The sequence below is a fragment of the Mus caroli genome, unplaced genomic scaffold (genome assembly GCF_978045245.1).
Source record: "Mus caroli unplaced genomic scaffold, Mus_caroli_1 scaffold_8, whole genome shotgun sequence".
NCBI classification, from domain to species: domain Eukaryota; kingdom Metazoa; phylum Chordata; class Mammalia; order Rodentia; family Muridae; genus Mus; species Mus caroli.
In genome coordinates this window covers 23,919,004-23,942,631 of record NW_028227263.1, presented here as the reverse complement: position 1 = coordinate 23,942,631, position 23,628 = coordinate 23,919,004, and the positions used below count along the sequence as shown (strand labels likewise).

The following is a 23,628-nucleotide window of genomic DNA, read 5'->3' as shown; positions in this document are numbered from 1 at the left end:
ATCTTGTCTCAGAAAGTAAACACACACACACATACACACACAGAGGCCCTGGGGAACATAGGAAGGCTGAGAGATGATATCAGGGCAGTGCTCTATGAAACTGTATGCAGCCAGCTCTCTGGGGGAGACTGGAGTGAGCAAAGGGATTAAAAACATCCCAGAGATGGTGGAAACCTGAAGCAGGAAGCTGTGGTCATGAAGGAGAAGGTCCAGAAGCAACACTGTGGAGCAGGGCAGGGGTGAGAAATGACATACAGCAAAGACCATCGTCGCTGCCATCCCTCAAGAGGCCTGAGAAAGGCTTCTGAGGGGAAGCAGAAAGAGCCTCAGAGAGCAGAGGCAGGCCCAGAAGGGAGGGGGAGGGAGCTGGAAAGTTTGGAAAGGGGTCAAGATAGAATGGCCTGAGCTGGGAAGGACTTAGACCGCAGGCGGGAAAGGCTCACTTGAGGAGGGCAACACGGAAATGGTGTAGATTATTTCTTAATTGTTCTAGACTTATTTAAACTGCCCTTCAAAAGGGCTTTTCTACTCATCTGTCAGCAGGTAACACAGAAAAACGTCAATAATCTATTCTGAATTGAATATAGTGTTGGTTAATAGTCTTAAAATACAAAGGCGCAATACAATTTACCAGCAAACGTTCAACACAAACACCAGTGACTTGGGTTTTATTTTCAAATCCTCCAAGCCCGAGTGTTTGCCTTTGTATTGTGTGCTGGACACTGGCTCTCACACAAGTCCTTCTAACCTCCAGGCTACCCTGGTCTATCTCAGTGTTCCAGCATGAACAAAAGGCACGGATCCCAGCAACTGGGCTATGAACCACGCTAATAGGATCAAAAGTTTGTGTACCAGTCTTGTAAAGACAACACATATAGTGCAAGTCCAGGTGCATGCCTGCAGCCTCAGGTTTAGGAGCTTAGACAGTCTGAGATTAGCTGAAGACACCATCTCAAGTACAGTGGGGGCCCTGCAGAGATGGAGATGGCCTGGTAGTCAAGAGCACTGGCTGCTCTTACACAGGACCTAGGTTCAGTTCCCAGTACCCACATAGTGAGTGGCTCATAACCATCTGTAACTCCAGTTCCAGGGGATCCAATGCCCTCTTCCGGCCTCTGTGGGAACGTCACACACGGTACATGTGCACGTGTGCACGTGCACACACACACATTTATACACATAAAATAAAAATACATTTCAAATATTTATGTAAATATGAATATTTATATATTTATTTTGGTATATGTACATATATGTGTATATACCTGCTCCATCTGATCTATATCTGATATATATATTATACATCTATATTTATAATGTACATATCAGAATGCAGATTCACAGAAGAGGAAAAAAAGTATAATTTCTTAAAGTCTGTGTGGGCAGTAGTGGTGCATGTTTTTAATCCTAGCACTTGGAGGCAGAGGCAGGCAGATCTCTGTGAGTTTGAGGCCAGCCTGGTCTACAGAGCAAGTTTCAGAACAGCCAGGGCTACAACAGAGAAACCCTGTCTCAAGAAAATAAAACCACACTCAAACCAACCAAACAAAACCACCCCATCCACTGTGGCCATGCTGTGCTAAAATCTGCCACACACTATCCACAGGATGGAAACTACTGTATCCACATGGCTCACAGAAGGCAGAGGAAGCAGGCACTGAGTAGGTGGGCCCACATCCTCTCTGATGCAGCTCTCTGAGCCCTCCGTGCTAGAAGTACAAACTCCAGCTACAGCAGACCTCACAGCAACTCACAGAGGGAAATCAGAGTCCCAGGGAGGAATCAACGCCAAAACCACAGTTTATAAAACAGCCATTTTATGGACAGAGATTTTTAGAGCCAGAAAGGGCCTGAGACTTGACCTAGGCTATACAGGCTATGCAGCTCTTCATGTACGATGTAGAGGACAGTAGAAACCAAGGTCTTATAATTATACCACAAGAGCTCTTGTCCTTAAAGGACCTGTGCCCTATAAGAAGCATGGAGCTGGGTCTTTCCCAAACAACTTTCTCCTACAAAAGCAGAACTTAAACAGACTTGGGGAGCCGGGGAGAAAACTGACCAGGTTGGCAACCTAAGGGGGAGCAAGGCGAACTGAACCAAGGACAGACAGGGAAGCGGAGCAGATGTGACTGCTCTCAACAGCTCCTCCAAAAGCAACTGGGACAAGCAGGGAGAGGAGGAGGCCACCAGGCAAGGGTGTGTGAGCCAACTCTGAGACAGGCAGACAGAATGATACCAGGAGACAGTGGCAGCACTGCGCTGGGTGTGCGGCCTATAGCCTCAGCATGCCAGCACAATAGAGCCCTCGTGCAAGTGAACGAGGCAGAGCCCCCTCCAAATCCCATATGGGACCAAGGCACATGAGGCACGCTCCTGCTCAAGGACCACAACTGTCAGGGCGTCAGAGCAGCACATACCTCTCTGACTCCTTGAAATGGCAGGAAAGGTAACAAGCAATACTGACTGTCTTCAGAAAGTGGGGTGTGACAGAATATACAGTACAATCACAGCACTTGGACACTGAGGAAGGGGATGGTGAGATTCCTGCCAGCCTGAGCTACCTAGTAAGACACTGTCTCAGATAATGAGAGCCACCATTGCTATCAGCATTGTCTTATGAAATGGAGCTCACTTAGGCTATGCCAGAGACTGCAATGACCAAGTGACTCTGCTGCCCTCAATGGCAGGGCTGTTTGCTCCTGCGTCTCATGGCAGGCAGGGACAAGATCCTGTCCTGGGCTGAGAATATAAGGGACCTGGGAGAACAGACATTGCAGTCGGAGGGAACTCACATCCATCCTGGAAACGAGCAGCAGCTGCTGTTTGATGCGCAGGAAGACCGAGTCGAAAGCCAGCTGGTGGGCCTGCTGGTTCAGCCGGGTCAGGGCTGTGCGTGACGCAGACAGCAGGTTGTGGTTACTGGAGCCCTTCTCCTGAGACAGGGAAAGGCAAAGGCAGGTAAGCCCCCAAACGAGGTCATCATCTAGTTAAAAGTACTGAAAGATTGCTAAGTGGACAGTTTCTACAACAGTGGTCCCCAAACCTGACCTGGGAAAAGGCTAGCAGACAGATTCACAAGCTCCAAAACACTGAACCCGTGAGGGGTGACGTCACCTTCCATGTGACTCTGCCCCAATATGAGTTTATGGATTTGTAATTTGGGAAAACCTAACTTGTGACCATCCCTTGGGGACTGAGGAAGAGGGAAAGAGCCATGGCCTCACATCTAAACACGAATGATGGACAGAGCGCGGATTCCCAGAGGGGTTGGGCCAGTTGCCCTTGGCTGAAAGCCAGAGTATGTATGACCTGTGTGAGTCCCGGGAATCCACACAGCCTGAGAAAATACGGGGATGGAAAATGTAACCTTAGTTCTTGTGATTATAAATGGACCGATTACAACAGACATAAATCAGATTAGCAATAAAGATAAACAGAGTTGGTTTAACTTAACCTCAGAAGCATGGATGAATGAGCTTACAGAATTGCTCTAAGAAGTGTGTTTGTCAAGTGCAAATGCAGCAGCTAGTGGTGGGCCAAGGTGCAGAGTCGGGGAGACTTTGGGGAGACATCCTGAGGGCCTCAGTGCACAGCTCACCCCCAGAGCACTGCACCCATCAGAAGAGCTGAAGATCCATCTCCAATGGGAAAGCATTCTGAACCAGATGCCCCCAGACCTCTTACAACCTGTGGGCCATGCCTAGGAGCTTAGGTGACTCACTCCACTTGCTGGGAAGTCCTCTTGGCCCTGAACCCAGGGAGCCTAAAACTCAAAGGCAAGGTCAGCTTCAAAGACTAGCCAGGAGGGGACCCCCCCCCCCACTGCCATAGTGTCATAGACAAGTTTGTCTCTGAACTGAGATACAGCAAACTTACTGGACTGTTCTCAAGACTGGTTTTCATCCATAAAGAGACCGTCCACCCAACTCCTAGCCTTATCTCAGCGAGTTCCAACCCAGCTTCTTAAAACCTTACATACAGGAGACAGAGGGATGACGGCAGGGCTGCAAACGGAGCCAGAAAACCTGGCACCAGGGGAGAGTGAGTGACAAGGGAAAGCTTTCATTTGTAAGAATGCCGCTGGTCTGGTCTCATACCTTGAGGGTATAAAGTATTTCCATTAAACTGGAATATTCAGCAGGGTTATCTTTCTGGAGGTAATTATATTCCTGCCATGGGTTCTTGGCAGGGCTCTTCTTGTCTGTCAAGATGCTATCCTGAAAACCTGCCAGGCTCCGAGGGCTGTAGGAGTCAGACAGATACTTCCCCGCTGTGGACAGGATCCTGAAAGGAAAGGGGTGAACATCATGCCCTGAGCCAGCTGCACTGAGCTCTCTCAGAGTACTCTAATGGCTCTTCCTAAATGTAGGACACCCTCATGAGGTAGACACAATCCAGGTCTGCTCTGGAAGGAAATGAAGACATCCTCTCTCATTTAGGAATGATCTGGGCCTCAGGTGCACAAAAGAAAGCAGAGTTAACACTAAAAGTCAACTTTAGCTCACTCGTGCCACCAGAAGACACTGTTGCTATGGCAGATAGCCTGCCCAGGGCAGCAGCACTTAGCTGCTGAGTCTGCCCACTTAGCTGCTGCCATCTGGGACACTGTTCCCGTCCTCACTCCACAGGTGACACGGAGGGGAAGTGTCAAAGGCCTGGGTGAGCCCCTGACGAACTGCAAGTCTATTTCTCCTCAGCACAAACCTTACCCGCACACTGCACTACAATGCTGCTATTCACTACCACACCACAAAGTTTATTTTTGTGGCTTGGATGCTACAAGAGATCTATTGAGAGAGGCTGGCACTTTTCAGAGTTTTCAAGAAGGGAAGATGTCTCGGTGAGCTTCTCCGTGATAATCCACCTGTAGTCCTGCTGCGGAGTTGAGTCTTCACCGACAAGGCCCGATGCTAGAAACACTCTTCTCCCTCGGCCCACTCTGACCTTCAGCCTCCATACTTGAAAGTGTCCACAATTGTGGGAAAAGAGAAGGCCCGTGACAACCCCAATGCAGCTAAGTCCCCCGCTCTCCCTTTCGAATGTTTCTTATGAAAGCAATTGCTTTGGACAAGCCAAGTTTTAGATCACATCCATTTATTTAAAAACAAAACAAAACAAAACAAAACAAAACAAAAACCAAGCCCTTGAGCTAAGCAAGGTAGCAAATAGCTGAAATCCCAGCAGTCAGGAGGGTAAGGCAGGAAGATTACAAGTTTGAAGCAAGCCTGGACCCTATCTCAAAAAAAAGAAACTAAACCAAGCATGGTGATGCACACCTTTAATCTCAGTACCTAGAGACAGACCTTGGTGGAGCTAGCTACAGGCCAGCCAGGGATATGCGAGACCCTGTCTCAAAAATAAAAGGGAAAGAGAAGAAACAACCCGTAAAGCAGTCCCCACAGCTTGCTGGGCAGCACTGCAGATGGGGGCTTCCTCAGAAACCCCGACATGTTCAAGCTGCTCCTACCTCCGCCAGAGCCTCAAGACAGTAGCTTAAGCCCACCAGCCATCTGGTTGCTTTTTTATCTATCTGAGGCCCATCCCTGACTACCTCCCTTGGACTTCACTGCCAGATCTGGATTGAAGAAGCACTCTGTCTTCTCTCCCCATCCTTCCTCACTCCACCTCATCCACCTAGCTAACAGAGCAGTCTTTCTAAAAGGCAAGTCTGACGCTTCTTTTCTAGGAGCGACCTCAACTCTCCAGAATAGAACTAAACCATGCAGAAGCCTGGTAGTCAGGGCCGACCCCTCACAGCCTCACGTTGTCTCTGCTCATCCACTGCCCCCCCCCCACACACACACATCACACACACACATCACAGGCTCACTCTCACTCCAACCTGAGTGTGTCCCCTGGTGGTCCTCAGGCTCCCCTTCCCTCAGAGCACTTGTCCCTTCCCTGCTTGCAACCTCCTGCCTCTGCCTTGCACCTACCACAGGTTCTCTCAAGTCTCCTGCAGATGTGAGGACAGAACAAAGTGGCTTCATCACCCAGCCCCAGCTCCCAGCACAGTGCCTGACACACAACAGAGTTTAACAGCTGTTTGTGAAGGATCAGAGGCCACACTTGGGGAACCCAGCCTCCCCGTGTCAGCTTGCCATAAAGAAAACAAGGCATGCTAGAAACGCTTTCTGTAGCAAAGACGAGTTTAAAGTGTCCAGCTAAGCACAATTCTAACTCCAAAGAACTAATGGCATCTGATCTTAGCCTCATGTCTGTACAGACATCACTAGGTGACCTCATCCCAGTGAGGTCCCTAGCCTCGGTGAGATGAAGACTTGACTGCCCAGTACTGGAACGGCCTCTGTGGCTCAGCTGGGGATACTGAAAAGGTACAGTCCCGACTCTCAAGCTCCGAAGTTAATGGGAAGGGCTAACACGTACCACTGTACCTGAAGCATGCAGCAGGTGTACACTGAGGAGGGAATGGTATAATTTCACCTAGCACCTCAATTCGTTTCCCTTCAGGACAAGCAATCTCTCTCCTCAGGCTCGGAAGCCTGTCCATTTACAATGAAACCCAACTCTCATTTGAAGTATTCTATGGGGACCTTAAAAATGCAGGCATACCTAGACTTACAATGGGGCTGAGATCCAATAAACCCTCCTAAGTGGAGGACATCCTAAATTCCTTAACCTGGGATCTTAGCTTAGCAATCACAGAGGAGGGGCTGGTGGAGAACTGTGGGTTAGCTGCCGCTGCCGCCGCCCTGAGTTGTGAGAAAGGATCATGGCCTGAACAAGGCTAGCCTAGAAAAGGCCAAAATTTAAAATATATTTTCTCCTTAATGTATCAGAGTGCAGCCAAAGCATCACAAAAAGGACCATTGTATATCAGGGATTTTTGTGCCAGTGTTTTATAGGAACATGGAGAACACCAGGAAGGTAAAGAGAAGCCATAGCATCTCACCCAAGTCACTGAGGACAAGAGGTGACACCCAGCTCTGATTTACACAGCCCATAACTCTTTTGCAAAAAGATCTTAAGAGTGACAGCTGATGTCAGTTTTATCCAGAGTGGCTGCTCTGCCTTGCCCAGTGCCTGCCCCTGGGGAGTGGCTCTGCTAGAGTCTGGGTTCTAAGGCGAGACAGATGGGGAGATAAGATAAGCTTTACAGGGTGCCTGCCACACACCAAGCTGTGGCCCAGATGGAACACAGATGGTGACTGTCCCCAGGCTCAGTGTTTCCAGAATGACATCACCTCTTTCAGAGGCTGTCTTGTCTCTCGATGAAGCAGAGCCAGCCTTTCAGCTTCTCGCCAGGCTGCAAACTGCAGCTACAAGCTCATCCCATAGCCGGGCACTCCTCATTTACCTTCCTAACCGGAGCCTTCCTCACCCTTTGGAAGGCAAAAGATTAAGGAAAGTTACTGTCCCGAAGAGGAGAGATGCCTAACAAATATACCTAGAGCAATGTCAGTGTAAGGACACTGTGACAGAGGGAAGCGTGGAAACAACACTCACATTCTAATGGCAACAAAGTTAAAATCAATACACCTCTCAGCTGGGCATGATAGTGTATGATTTTAATCCTAACCCTAGCACTTAGGAGGTAGAGGCAAGTGGCTCTCTGTGAGTTCAAGGCTAGCCTGGTCTGTACAGTGAGTTCTAGACCACCCTGGGCCTATAGAACATATTAAGGACCTGCCTAAAACACACACACACAAGCACACACACAGAGTTTACAACAACCACCCCCACCCCCCACCCACCCCTGCACCAGGCTTCTTAACTCCTAAAGGATGGATGAATAAGGAAACTGGGAAGCATGGTAGGCAAGTGTCTGAATGGTGCAACCTTGGATCACAGGAAAAGCACTGGCAGCGTTAGAGGAGAGGCAGGAGGGGAGAATAGGTTTTTCTTAGAGCAAGTCCCCAAAATTCTCCTTTGACTTGCACCCCTTGGCACTCAGAATTTTACCCAGGGCCTGGACTGCAAGGCTGCCTGGGTTAATCTCCATCCGCTGGGCTTGTCTTAGGGTCTTAGTCACCACTTGTAACATGCTTTCTATGGGGAAATTTATTTTGAGCCCAATAACTGACCATAAGTAGAAGCCTAACCCACATATAATTGGGAAACAAGGTGTACTATTTCCTCATCAGACTGACGCCTCCATATCTAACCAGATTTATGTGACTACTGCCAAGTAGGATAGGCCTTGCCCTTTTAGGTGTTCAATAAATGTTTAATGATGACAGTAATGACACCTTGTATCTAGGTACAGACAGTCCTCGAGCCCTGTGGCTTCCAGTCTGCCCATACACTGGAGCAAATACCTCCCAGCCAGGAACCCCAGGGAATGACAGGCAAGGAGAGCAAGGACCCCCTCCTACCTGTTTGCCAGTTGCTGCTCAAAGTCCCCACACTGGCGCAAGAGCTCTCCACAGGTGGCTATGATCCTAAACAGAACACAGGGAACTTCAGGCTCAAGCACTACCTGGCATGCCGGCACTTACAGAACAAACACAGTCTCATTCATAAAAATTCTAACTATTTGCTCCTTCTGGTGGCACTAGGTTCTGACACTGCCTCCCTGAAATGTTTCATGAAATGTAGTGAATGTCAGAGGCGAGTGCAGATTCCTCCTGCTGGTGCCCTCCATGAGATTAACACTTCTGCCCAACACTCTCTCAAGCAGTGTTACAGTTCCAAAATACTGGGTTTTAACTAAGAAAAGTGGCTAGAAGCTCCCGATGTCTAAAGTCTGAAATAGAGATGCATTATTCAATAGCTACTAGACAGCTACTATTTGCATAGAAAACTGTCTTCCTGTCACACATGAAAGGTGGATGAGGACCAACCCATTTGCCTCTGGGATAAGCCTGAGTGAATGGTACATCTGCATTTCATAACTTTTGCATTTTGAAGAAATATGCCAGCTCTCAGACTTTAGTTACTGGTCCTTCAACAGCAGTCCCATTATGCTGGGACAAATACAAAGATTCAAAACATCTCAAGTCTAGTTAACTTTTAACTCTCTCTGAAAGTGCCTGTCATCACCAGGGTATCTGAGCATTCCATCATGAGAAAGGTTTATGAGAAAGTAAAACATTCCACTCGCCTCAGGTGCACCACAACAGCCGTGTGCAGAGGATTTCCCAGGATACCAAGGCACCATGGGAGAGAGGATGCAGTTAGCATCCCAGCCCATAAACACAGTGCCCAGAACAGAGGCCAGGAGATGGCAACCCAAGATGATCCTAGGTGATCCTGGATTCACCCTGACGACCTTCAGTGGCTGGCTGAGCTCTGCCAGCATGTGCCATGATGTTGCCATGTGCCACACCCAGGCATTGGGGCCAGGGGTCAAGCAAGACATGTAAGTGGATGAAGGGCATCAGCTGAAGGACAGCTTGCCTCTGGAATGCAAATGCATAAAAAGCAGTTTTGCAAAGAGAAGTTTCTCTAGACTCACCAGTCATAGACTTCAGCTGCCAGCCCCATTATCTCTGTGACAGTGCAGACTGGTGTGTGCCACAGCTTTGAATTTTATAGGCAATGCAAAGATCTGACTTGCGCCCACTAATACTAGTAAGTAATCTGAAATGCTTTTAAATGCTGCGATGGTAGGCAGTGTCTATGGGTCAGAGACTTTTCAGCTGAATATACCAGGGCCAAACCTTCCCAAGACCCTACTGACCGCACTCCTCAGGCAATGGGATGTCTGCCTAAAAGTGGCCAAAGTCACATGAGCTCCTTGGAGTGTAGCTGTTGACAACATAAGAGGGTCAGCTCAACGCCTGCCACTTGACTCCTGCAGGATCCTTTCCAAAGACATTCTTATATGATGAGAATGTGGTTCTTAGACCCCAAACAGGACAGACCAGCTCAGCTGTGCTCTCCAAAGTATAGCTGTATACTTTAGCTTCAGAAAAGAAACCACAGGTTGGGGAAAGGGGACCTCATACCAAATGTAAAAGAGTTTGTCATTAAAAAAGAAAAGGAATTTGTAAAGACTTTTTTTTTTTTTAATATTTCACAGTGGCTGGAGAGATGGCTCAGTGATTAAGAGCCCTTGCTGATCTTGAAGAGGATAAAAGTTCAGTTCCCAGCACCCATGTGAAGGCTAACAACCATCTTAACTCTGATTCCAGTAGGTCTGACGCCCTCTTCTGGCCTCCTCTGATACTGCATGCACATAGAGTGCACAGACACATACATGCAAATATATACAAAAAAATAAGCTGGGCAGTGGTGGCGCACGCCTTTAATCCCAGCACTTGGGAGGCAGAGGCAGGTGGATTTCTGAGTCCAAGGCCAGCCTGGTCTACAGAATGAGTTCTAGGACAGCCAGGGCTACACAGAGAAACCCTGTCTCAAAAAAAAATAATAATAAATAAATAAATAAATAAATAAAAATAAATGGATCTTTAAAATTTTAATAATATATACTTGGGGGGACGGGGGGGGGGGGGGGCAGTTTGGTTTTTCAAGACAGGGTTTCTCTGTATAGCCCTGGCTGTCCTGGAACACACTTTGTAGACCAGGCTGGCCTCGAACTCAGAAATCCGCCTGCCTCTGCCTCCCAAGTGCTGGGATTAAAGGCATGCGCCACCACGCCCGGCTAATAAAAAATATTTTATAAGCTATAGAAAGTTTTTGGTAGTTGTTGTTGTTGTTGGCAGATGATTGGTTTTTGTTTGTTTGTTTATTGGCTGCTTAAATTTAGGCTCACACCCACTTTTGATCCAGCACTCAGGAGGCAGTGGCAGGCCAATTGCTGTGATTGAGGCCAGCCTGGTCTACACATCAAGTTCCAGGATAGCCAAGGCTACACAAAGAGACCCTGCCTCAAGACAGACAGACAGAGGCACTGAAAAGATAAAAGAACCACTTCATAAACACTACATCTTACAAATCAATTCATGGCTGAGCTGCTTGCTGCAGTGGCGCACACTGCACTGCAAGGTCCACCTTACCTGACTGAATTCTGAAAAGCGGTCCAGTCTTCCTGAAACAGGGAGTTGGGAGGAATGTCATCCAGCTTGCACTTCTTTCGAATGGACTGGAGAGCGTTGGTGAAGTGAGACACATACCTAGGGAGAGAGGAAAGGGACAGCTCGAAGGACAGTTGGAATTCCACAGTGTGGACAAACCATGAGCCACTGCAAATGTCAGTCACAAGTCCTGGGATGAAGTAAGAACACGTAGGAACCTCGGACTACAGAGAAATCTCCAGGCCATTTAATAAAGGGCACGGCAGATTCAGGGGATGCTCACAACGAGGAGGGAGGGAGGGGTTGGCCACCAAATGGAATCCACTGACCAACCAGGTGAGAGACACTGCTACGAAATAACCGCTCATCTGAGCACAAGCATGTGTTCAGAAACAGGTTCTGCAAATCCTGCAGAGCACACAGCCCCACTGTGATGCAGTTCCTGACATCCAGGATTTGTAAGATTTGTAAGCAAATCTTCTGATGCAGACTAGTCAAAGCTCACAGTAGGAAAGGGCGCCCAGGAGCAGTTAGACTCGAGGTGGATACCCTCATCCACGCTGCTCCCTCCCCCACTCCCACACTGTCACTTCATGGCTTACTGAGTGTTCGTTTGCTCCGTGCATACAGCTGAATTGCTGCCCTGACTATCAGCTTTGTAGAACAGAGCCTGTACTGTATAGCTCACTACTAGCAACCAGCAATGCTCTGGGCACAAGACTCTGGGAACAGTTCCCAGGTGAGTGACACAGTGCACCACAACTCTGGTCTGGGGCCTCAGTACCTTTTGACCTCAGTTTTCTCGTCTCTAAAATGGATATAGTGCTGTCTTCTATATCATTTTTTAAATAAATAAAACAGCATACAATCTCTGAAAAGCCTGAGATGAACACTCCTGGTGAGGCATGGTTTTAAGGAAGTAAATTCCCTCCTTGTGTCCTCAGGAGAAGTAGGAAGAGGATGGATAGGGGCTGTGTCCTCTGGAAGTCAAGAATGCTTATAACAGCTGTGCATCACAAGAAGTCTAACCTCGGGCTGGTGAGATGGCTCAGTGGGTAAGAGCACCCGACTGCTCTTCCGAAGGTCCAGAGTTCAAATCCCAGCAACCACATGGTGGCTCACAACCATCCGAAACGAGATCTGGCGCCCTCTTCTGGAATGTCTGAAGACAACTACACTGTACTTACATATAATAAATAAATCTTTAAAAAAAAAAAAAAAAAAGAAGTCTAACCTCCCTCCCTAAGCCAACAGCTCTAAGAGAACAGAGCAGAATGTGATGCCTGGGCTTGGGGAGGAAGCTTTGCAGCAAAGAGAAAGGCCACACAACTCACTGTGAAGAGGAAGAAACGACCCAGACACCCCACAGCTGCAGACACCCCACAGTCGCAGACACCCCACAGCTGCGGACACCCCACAGCCACGGATACCCCACAGCCGCAGGCACCCCATAGATGTAGACACCCCACAGCCACAGACACCTCACAGCTGCGGACACCCCACAGCCACAGACACCCCACAGCCAGATACCCCACAGCCTGTAGATACCCCACAACTATAGACACCCCACAGCCTGTAGATGCCCCACAGCTGCAGACAGACACACCACAGTTGCAGACACCTCACAGCCACAGACACCCCACAGTCGCAGACACAAAGACCTCCCAGGCTTTAGCTGAGAAAGCTGAGAAACCACAATCCCAAAGGGAGCAGAGGTCTCAAGAGCAAACTGGCAGTAAAAGTTAGGAGACATAACTGATTCAGTTGTGACAAATTAAACAATTGTCAGCAGCCAGCTACTATGACAAGTATGCCAAGGACAGGCTACTGACAGGATGCTTCCGTGACAGAACTTCTGGGATGCTGAACAGGCAGGAAACCTCATTGTCTTTCAGTCCAGAATTCCAAACACAAGTATAACTTTTATCACTATATACATATATAAAACTATATCCTTCAACTCACTGTCACAACACACAGCTTCAGGTGCCCATCACCAGAGAGTTACTCAGTGTTGGGGATGTCAGCTATAATCTTTTCCTCCATAGGCACAGCCATCAGTTTACTCAAAGCAAAGACACTGAGACTCAGGGGAACAGTGGCCAGTACAATCCTGCCTCCTCGGTGCCAGAAGCAGGCTGGGCCCAGGACGCTCCAACTCCAGCACGGCATGCCTGCCACCACTGTGAAGCCACGTTCCCACAGCCATCTGTGGGCCAGCTTAGTGTGCAGGGCCAGAGCGCAAGTCAGGCCCCATCCTCCCTACCCTGCTCCAAGCCTGGCTCTCCCCCACAGTGGGAGGGAGCTCACCCACTTGAACCCTGACAAAAGTAGCTTCAACTGCATTATAAATTCAGTAATATCAGTAATATCCAAATTCTAGTGACAATGACCTCATTGCCCCATATTCTTTCACGTATAGTAATTTTTAATATAAATGTGAATTATTTTGCAATCATAAAAACAACAGAAGAAAAGTAAGTCTGGTCAGAGCTCAGATGGGTAAGAGCTAGAGAGAGAGCATGCCCTGTCAGTACCAGGCCTCATCTGTGGAGAGGTGACAGATAATGGTTTACAAGTTGATAAAGGCCGGGAGGTGGTGGTGCACACCTTTAATCCCAGCACTTGGGAGGCAGAGGCAGGTGGATTTCTGAGTTCGAGACCAGTCTGATCTACAGAGTGAGGAGTGAGATCCAGGACAGCCATGACTACACAGAGAAACCCTGTCTCAAAAAAAAAAAAAAAAAAAAAAAAGAAGTTGATAAAGTCTTACTTGTTTGCCAAGAATCAGAAAATCTAAACCAAAGTGTTCCCCAGCATGCTACTTTTGTGGAAAGGACTAAAAGCAGATAGAAGGGAGGTATACGTCTACATTTTATATTGGGGAGAACTATGTCTAAAGGCATACTTGAGTTTATATCTTAAAAAAAAAAAAAAAAAAAAAAAAACTTTCCACCCACAAAATTCTGGTGGCTGCAGGTCAAAAAAAGAGATTAAAAAAAAAAAAAGAGGGGGATGGAAGGAGGCACTGGAAACTTGGCTGCTCAGTGATTAAAAGCACAGCACTTCCATGGTAGCTCACAACCATCTGTAGCTCCAGTTCCTGAGAATCCAATGCCGCTTCCTGACCTCCATGGACAAGCAGACATGCAATCAAGGTCAGCCTGGTCTACACAGTGAGTTCCAGGACAGCCAAAGCTACACAGGAAAATCCTGTCTCAAAAAAACAAAATAAATAAATAAATCCATACATACATACATACATACATACATACACACACACACACACACACACACACACACACAAACACGCAGGCAAAACATTCATACAAAATAAATAAACCTAAAAAATAAAAATAAGTAAATACTACACTCACTATTAATGTTTCTCTTTCCAGAAGCACACCTGGGTTCATGTGGACAAACCTCTAACCCTTACGGCCTCAACAGGGTTGCCCAGGGTGTGGTTGATGGCCACAGCCAAGAACACTGGGCTCACAAGGGCGAGCCTGGTATTTCTGGAATGACAAGAGCTCCCTAATATCCTAAGCAAAACAGCATTCAGTTCAGTAAAGGAGTCTGGAAACGCAGGGCAACTTCATGAAGAAACAAATTACGATGGGGAGGTCCCTGGAGAGCACCACAATTTATTCGCAGCTCATCAAGTTCACAGCTGGGCAAGACTGTTGACTGTCTCTCTTCCCACACCCCCAGGTAGTGCACCGGCACCTTCCAGAATTGTGAAAGTCTCCAGGAGAGCCGAAGCTCCCCAGCTGGAACCAGCTTGGTTTCTCCATGTGCTGATTCAAATGTATGGTGCTCTCAGCAGTGGAGTCTCACGGTTTTAAAGGGCGGCCAAGAGCAACGGCAATAATTTGTATTGTTTGGAGGAGACTGTGGTACTCCACTGACAAAGAACTCAAAAAGACACAGCCCGTGCCAAACACTGCTGGGTGTGGTTGTCTGTTTGTTTGTTTTTATTTGATAGCGTATAGTGTCCAGAGCAAGAGAGCCCACTCTGTTACAGCTACATGAATCTTATGGGGACAATCAAGCACTTTCTAAGTGTGTTTAAGACCTGATCCGTAAGATGGAACTCATGTACTGCCTTGTACTGTTAGCAAAGGCAAAACCCTGTGGTTGGCTAGGGCACAGGTTCTAGGATAAACCTAATACTGTCACTCAACTAAATGGACAGAGTAATAAACTGTCCTCTAAACTATCATCTTTACACACACAGGTCAGTACATCTTTCAGTCCTCACTGCAGAAGTTCTTTTTACTGTAGATGGAGATTAACACAGAGACTCACGGTCAATGTGTAAAGAGTAAGAGACTGTGAGGTGCTCAGCTCTGAATGAAACAGCTCTATCACACTCTACCCAAGACCCGGGGCCATCGGAGAAGAGGACATAGAAAGGCTGCAAGAGCCAGAGGTAGCAGACGCCTGCAGAGAAACAGCGTGGTGTGTTCCAGCTGGGGACACAAGGGCACCACTGCACACATAAGCTCTGCAGAGAAACAGCGTGGTGTGCTAGACACAAGGGCACCACTGCACACATAAGCTCTGCAGAGAAACAGCGTGGTGTGCTAGACACAAGGGCACCACTGCACACATAAGCTCACTGTGGCTGCACGGATGACTCCTGCACAAGATCAAGCCTGCCAAAGTCCAAGCACGGCGGGGGGGGGGGGGGGGGGGCCTCTGAAGTTCTACCCCTAGCCAAGGAGCTGTTAGCAACTGAGGGCTGCTGGGAGAGAGGGGGCCGGTTTCTTCAGAGATGCAGCCCCCAAGAGACTACCCATGCACAAGTAAATGGCATATACTGGCAGTACTAAGTAGACACAGGGTATAAAAACAAAAGCACTCACATGATAGATGGGAAAGTGGTGGAGTAGAGATGGAAAGAATTGTGGGGACAGAAACAGGGGCAGGGGAGGGGGGGCGCAAGTCTGTCCAAAATCATTACATAAGCACTGGGACATGTCGCCCCCAAGGACTCTCACGCCTCAGGTGCACTGGCAGAGGACCCAGCCCCATACTTCTTCCTTATTCTGACAAAAGTATGACTAAACTTTTCCTTTTTTCTCGTTTTCTTTCTTTCAGAAACAAGTTTTTGGTTTTACTTCTTGGGTACTGGGTATCATGTACAAAAATCACACTCTGCCTCAGATGGGACCCCAACCTCTTCAGTAACAGTCACCTCCACTCTCCTAGGGTCTCCCAGGCAACAGAAACCTGTTCTGGTTCTCTAGAAACTTGACTGTTGGGCATTTCACACAGATGGATGATGGTTTTTTATAAGTAGCTTCTTTCACCTAGAAGCTATTTATATCACTTTTTACTTTTACTTTAAAATTTTAATTAATTTGTGTGTGTGTGTGTGTTTATGTTTTTGTTTCTTAAGACAGGGTCTCTCCACATAGCCCTGACTGACCTTGAACTATGAAGATCTGATTGGCCTCAAACTCACAGATATCTGCCTGCCTCTGCCTCTGTGTGGGACTAAAGGCACATGACACCACACCTGGCTCAGCTGCCATTTTAACTTATGTGTTTAGTCACAGTCCAATGGATGGACATGCTGATAACTTCCAGCGCCCCACCTATGCAAATGATGCTCCACTGCGCATCCTTAAGAACATCCTCTTGGGCTCAGGTACAGATGTTTCCCAAGGGTTCACAGGAGGAACATAGAACACACTCTTAATTGAACAAATAGGACCCTCCAATGTGCCTGGCCCCGCCTCCCCCCACCCCCCTCCCTCCCTCCCTCCGCCCCCCAGCTTCCTCAGCCTTACTTGGCAAAGAGGGATTTCAGGGCTGTCAGCAGTCCACAGGTCCCCAGGCCATTGGTGAATTTGGCACATCTGTCAACAGCTGCAGATGCCAAGCCAAAGAGCTTGTGCACAGAGTGGCTCAGCTCCTGAACGCAGTCAATCACTTCCCCGTGTTCCTGAGCAGTAGATAAGATAAGCAAAAGCTTCCTCACACTCGAGCGCTGGCAGAGATGGCACTAACACAGAGGACCTAGCAGCATTAACATGGGAAGAGTGGCAAGGTCACCCATCTGTGGCTAAACCACCTAAGAAATCAAATAGACTCCAACTGTGATGGCCTTCAAGAGCACGGGCCAGACACAGACAGACAGACAGATGCACACACGCACACACAAACACACAGACAACACGGCACAGAAATTAACTTCTAGCATAAAAATACAACCAAAGTTTAGCTTGTTGTAGAGGTTTGAATAGGTTTCCCCCCCCCTCCCCCGAGACTCATGTAAGTGAATGCTTAGCCCATAGGGAGTGACACTATTAGTGGGTGTGGCCTTATTAAAGTGGGTATGGCCTTGTTGGAGGAAGTGTGTCACTGTGGAAGTGAGCTTTGAGGTTTCATATGCTCAAATGATACCCAGTGTGGCAGACAGTTGCTTCTGTTGCCTTTGGATCAAGATGTAGAACTCTTAGTTTCTTCTCCATGACCATGCCTGCCTGCATACTACCACGGTTTCCTGCCATGACAATAATAAATTAAACCTCTGAAACTGCAAGCCAGCCTCAATTAAATGTTTTCCATTATAAGAGCTGCCTTGGTCATGGTGTCTCTTCACAGCAATGAAACCCTAATTAAGACACACATTCTCATATTCTTCATTTCTCTTCTCTTTTTCTATGATTAATAAACTGGTTCTTAGGATAGGCCTACATCTGGGATAAATTTCCCTGCATTAGACACTCCAGAGGAGTGTTAACAGAGGGGGCCACCTCCCGCAGAGCAGGGACAGAACTGAGGCAGAGCAGGCTTCCTAGGTAGGTCACCGGGAGATGGCAGACTTCAAATGCTGTCCATAGTGGCTCGCCTCATGCTGGACACCTCAGACAACCTGAGAACAAGCACTATCTGACAGAGATGTCCTTGAGCAACCTAAGGCAAAAATCACAAAGTGGAAGAGACAGAGATTTGTAACTTAATCTCTCTGGTTTGTTTCGCTTTGTCTTTTGACTGTTGGTTTGAAACAAGAATGGAAGCACATGGGAAGCTTCACTTTCCCTTTGGACTGTGTGGGACCCGAGACATTACAAACCCGCCTGCCTTCTTCCTTCTTCCCTTTTATAGATACCCCAACCCTCCACTATACACAGCCAAGAGTCTAGCACACAGAGCGCCTGATGCATGGCTAGCGGCTGTACTGCAGTGCTATCAGACATTACCAGAGGCACAGCGCTGATCTGTATGAGAAGGTTGTTCTCCTCCATGTCGCCGTACTTCAGCTGGAAGGGTTTATAGGGACCATACACAGCATCCACCAGCTCCACAACTTTCACCAGGTTGTGGTCCTCTGTAAGGAACAAGAAATGAAAATACCAGTAGGCAAATAATCTAGACTGGATGGTGGGAACAATAGGGAAAGGTATCCTGCTGGAACATTCCCTCATTAATCTGCTTTTCTCTGTCATGGAAGCAGAGCTCTGGGCTTTGTGTGTTGTTACAACTAGTGTTACAGATACCATGCCCCAGAGCCCGTACCTATGGTGGGAAGATCTCAGATTCAGGTGAAAACTCCTGGGTCTGGACAGGGTGTGGCCATGTCAGGGCCTCTCACGGAGGCACTCCAGGTCATCTTCTGCTGCACTGTGAGTTTAAGGCCAATCTAGGCTATATGAGACTGTCCCAAAAAACCCAATCTTATGATGGTTTGGCAGCTGAGAACATATTCTGTTCTTTCAAAGGACCTGATTTTGGTCCCCAGCACCCTAGCACCAACCAAATGAGGTGTTCAGTCACCTTTAACTCCAGGTTCAAAGAGATCTGGTACCTCTGATCTCCATGGGCACCTGGACTCGTGTGCACATAACCACACTCATAACCGCTGGGGCTCCTGCTATGATGCAGCAGGATTTTCGTGTTAGTATCTGTGCAGTGTATGATGCCAACATGTTTGATATAAAGCTAACAGTAAGATAAAGGGTAGGGTGTGGGGAATTCTACAAGAAAACTATCTTTTTCAAGATGTCACGAAAAGACAAAGATGAAGTGACTGTTAGATTAGGAACACAGAGAGGTCCAAGTGCAATGTACACTAAACTAGCTCTCAGAGGGAGGCAGAGGAGGAAGCAACTAGAAAGACCTCTGAAGAGCTGGCAAATCTGAAGACAAACTGTATACTAGATATTAAACACTTGGGTAGGATAATGGTGGCAAACATTCTACTATAAACATATCTAGAAGCTGGGCACAGTGGTGCATAGCTGTATTTGCAGTCCCTGAGAAGGATCAGGAGTTGATGCTCACCCTCTGCTACATAGTGAGTTAAAGGACAACCTGAACTATATGAGACCTTGTCTCAAAAAGTCAGAAACAATACAACTTTAGTGTGTATACAAATGCACAGTTAAACACAAAATGCTACTCCTGGATGGAAAGGAAGCTGACCATTATCTTGTATTGTCAAGATTTTGTGTAAAAATATATATGACATAATGATCATGAAGTCAGCCCAAGGCCGGAGGTGGCTCAGTGGTGATTAGCACTGCTCTTTCAGAAGACCTAGGTTCAGTTCCCAATACCCACATAGTGGCTCACAACTAAATCGAGTTCAACGGGATCCAACACCCTCTTCTGGTCACTATAAGCTCCAGGCACATACATGATGCATATGCATATAACATTCAGGCAAAACATTCACATTCACCAAAGAATAAAAGCAAGAAAAAAATGCATGAACCTAAATTATTTTTTAAACTTGCTTTCTATCGTATAGTCATTCATTTATTTTAAATTGTATCTTGTATATGTATTAACTATTAAATAATAAAAATGTTAAAGATTAAAGTTAAAAATGTATCGGTAACACATTTGATAAATAACTGGGGAAAGTCCACTATATAAGAATCTTTCAGGAACATATACTAAATTTTCAACAGTGGCATTAGAGGAAACTTTCATTTGTATTATGGATTCCTTGCCAGGAATTTTTCACATATTTTATTGCCTTTTATAAGTGTACTCAATAATATATTGCTTTAAATGAATTGCTCTAAAAAATTAATGAGAAATAGATTAAGTCTCCAAACACATGAATATATAAAGAATAAGTAATCAAAAGGAAAAAATGGAACTTTTATAATATAATTTTCAAACATTAACAACCAAAGTAAAATATTTAAGGTGATACATCTTTAATTATCTAAGAACCAGGAAATGATGGGAGAAAGAACACAGTGCTGGGGTGAGGTGCAGGTTGGGGATGTACCACTCACCCTGAGGGACAGCAGAAGACACATGTGTGACAGGAACCTTTAGATTGTTCCTGAGTTAGCAACTGCAACCCTAAACTTCTCCTAGAACCTCAGGGCAGGGTCAGAAACTCTCTCAAGACAGTTTGTAAGGATTTTACGCAATAGTAGCTATAAAAAGTTAGCCACAGGGTTGAGCATGCTGGTGTGTGCCTTTAATCCTAGCACTCAGGAGGCAAATGCAGGAGGATCTCTGTGAGTTCAAGACCAGCCTGGTCTACAGAGTGAGTTCCAGGACTGCCAGAGCTATGTAGAGACCCTGTCTCAAAACAAACAAGCAAGCAAACAAATGGCATCCACCTCCTTTGAGGCAGGTCTCTCACTGGCCTGGAGCTCACCAATTAAGCTGAACAAGCTGCCCGAGGAACCCAGGGAGCCCAGGGAGCCCAGGAGCCCAGGGTGCCTCCCGCCTGTCTTCCCAGTTACAAGCATGGGATGGCATGGCTCGCTTTTCACATGAGCACTGGGGCCAAACGCAGGTCCTCACGCTCAGAGGCAGAGGTTTGCCAACTGAACACCTCCTATACTATATTATTTTGAAATTAAAAAGAATGTAAAATTATATACAACTAATATTTCCAAATATTTTGCCAGGCATGGTGGCTCATGTCTTTAATCTTAACACTTGTAAAACAGAGTCAATGTTGGGGGGGAGGGTCTGGGGGACTTTTGGGATAGCATTTGAAATGTAAATGAAGAAAAAAACCTAATTTAAAAAAAAAACAAAACAGAGTCAATGCATCTTTGTGAGTTTAAGGCCAGCCTGGTCTACATAGTGAGTTCTAAACAGGCCAGTCAGAGCTACACATTGAAACCCTGCCTCAATAAGTAAATAAAATATTTATATATTATGTGCATTACAGTATAGCATATATGCATATAATATAGACATATAGTACATAAAATATGTTTCATGTAATAATAGAGTAGTTATACATTATATAGCATAGGTTAAATATTTATAAAGAATGTTGTCTTAGTCAGGGTTTCTATTCCTGCACAAACATCATGACCAAGAAGCAAGTTGGGGAGGAAAGGGTTTATTCGGCTTACACTTCCATGCTGCTGTTCATCACCAAAGGAAGTCAGGACTGGAACTCAGACAGGTCAGGGAGCAGGAGCTGATACAGAGGCCATGGAGGGATGTTCTTTACTGGCTTGCCTCCCCTGGCTTGCTCAGCCTACTCTCTTATAGAACCCAAGACTACCAGCCCAGGGATGGTCCCACCCACAAGGGGCCTTTCCCCCTTGATCACTAATTGAGAAAATGCCTTACAGTTGGATCTCATGGAGGCATTTCCTCAACTGAAGCTCCTTTCTCTGTGATAACTCCAGCTGTGTCAAGTTGACACAAAAATAGCCAGTACAATTGACCCCTTGTCAACTTGACACACAAACACATCACTAGTAAGCCTCAACCCTTACATTCTTATTCATCCCCAAGATCTAAATAACTTTAAAAGTCCCACAGTCTTTACATATTCTTAAAATTTCAATCTCTTTAAAATATCCATCTCTTTTAAAATCCAAAGTCTTTTTACAATTAAAAGTCTCTTAACTGTGGGCTCCACTAAAACAGTTTCTTCCTTCAAGAGGGAAAATATCAGGGCACAGTCACAATCAAAGCAAAAATCAATCTCCAACCGTCCAACGTCTGGGATCCAACTCACGATCTTCTGGACTCCTCCAAGGGTCACTTCTCCAGCCATGCCCTTTGTAGCACACACGTCATCCTCTGGGCTCCAGATGCCTGTACTCCACTGCTGCTGCTGCTCTTGGTGGTCATCTCGTGGTACTGGCATCTCCAAAACACTGCGTGACCCCTTCAGTCCTGGGCCTTCAATTACAACTGGGGCTGCACCTTCACCAATGGCCTTCCATGGCCTCTCACAGTGCCAAGCCTGAGCTGCTGTGTGACCCCTTCATGCCTTCATAACCAGTACCACCTGGGTGACCCTTACACATTACCAAGTCCCACTGCAGAAGGAGTACAACCTTGCCTATCTCTGGAACACAGCCTCTTTGTGCTTTCAGAAAACACTTCCCAGAAGATGTCACCTCAACGATGCTGGTCTCTTCTTAATCACCGCTAATTTCTTAGCTCCAGCTAACCAGCATCAATAGTCCCAGTAATGCAAAGTTTTTGCTTTAGTAGTTCTGGTATCTTGTTAATCACAGCTGATTCTTCAGCCCCAGCTAACCAGAACTACAAAATCTTCACAATAAAAACAGCAATGGCCCTGAAGAGAGTCTTTAATTTTCCCTCTGAAATTTCACAAACCAGGCCTCCATCTTCTGCACTGTTCTCAGCATTATCTTCCAAGCTCCTACACAACATCTGACAGAGCTCTTAACAACGAATGGATCTTCAAGCCCAAAGTTCCAAAGTCCTTCCACAGTCCTCCCCAAAACATGGTCAGGTTGTCACAGGAATACCCCACTCTGCTGGTACCAATTTGTCTTAGTCAAATGTTAAATATATCTATAGCATATATTAATATTTATAGTAATGCTTGCAAACACTATGTATTTATTTGATGAGGCATGTCAGAGTTTTTTGAGATAGATTTCATAGCGCAGGCTGGTTTTGAATTTATTATGCAGTCCAGTGGCCTCAAACTCACAGTGCCCCTGCCTCAGCCTTCCAAGGACCAGGAATACAGGCGTGTGCCAGCATAGCCAGCTTCAGCGTGCATTTACCTAAGAGCTGCTGGAAGGGATAGGACAGAGCATGCCACTCTCACTCTCTTACTGATAAAGCTATAGATCCTATTCATGCTTTTTGTTATCAGGACTGTTTTGTTTTGTATTGTTTTTCAAGACAGGGTTTCTTTCTGTATCCCTCATTGTCCCAGAACTCACTCTGTAGACCAGACTAACCTCAGACACAGAGATCCTCCTGCCTCTGGAGTGCTGAGATGTAGCCCAGGCTAGATTTGAATATAACACACTCCTGAGGGCTGAGATGCACACCCAACCACATCCATCCTTCCAAAGGCATTTCTGACTTAAAACAGAGAATGGTCCAATGCCCTCAGCTGCAACTGCTAGAAATCTGAGCTTTCTCGCTCACCTCAGAGGGTGGGCAAAGTTCATCAGTGGGAGGGGTGCAGCCTGCTCCAGCACCCCACATGCTCCAGCACGGTGCCAGGTCTAAGCACTCCGGAGGCACCACGGCCAGGGCATCACAGTCCTCAGGAAACCACCCACATGACTGTGCGTCTCCTACAAGTGAGTGTGCCACAACACCCATGAATCATCAGGAACCCGAACAATAAACACACTCCCTGGAATGTACAGGCAATTAAACACAATGTAATTAAAGAGAATAACTATTAAATAAACGAAGTCTGTGACACACAGCAGCCACATGGCAGAATGAG

General features: G+C 46.7%; 1 protein-coding gene across 2 annotated transcripts in view; it reads right to left on the bottom strand.

The window, feature by feature from the left end:
* The window catches only part of Cog7 (component of oligomeric golgi complex 7), a 60,416-nt gene that overhangs the window by 10,546 nt on the left and 26,242 nt on the right, over positions 1–23,628 (bottom strand). For both annotated transcript variants that reach the window (XM_029479879.2, XM_021166756.3), the window contains exons 8-13: positions 18,161–18,288; positions 16,745–16,899; positions 10,926–11,042; positions 8,340–8,405; positions 4,101–4,287; positions 2,796–2,936 (exon numbers count right to left, since the gene is read on the bottom strand). In XM_029479879.2, coding sequence (XP_029335739.1) covers positions 2,796–2,936; positions 4,101–4,287; positions 8,340–8,405; positions 10,926–11,042; positions 16,745–16,899; positions 18,161–18,288 — 794 coding nt within the window. The remainder of the gene's footprint in view (positions 1–2,795; positions 2,937–4,100; positions 4,288–8,339; positions 8,406–10,925; positions 11,043–16,744; positions 16,900–18,160; positions 18,289–23,628) is intronic.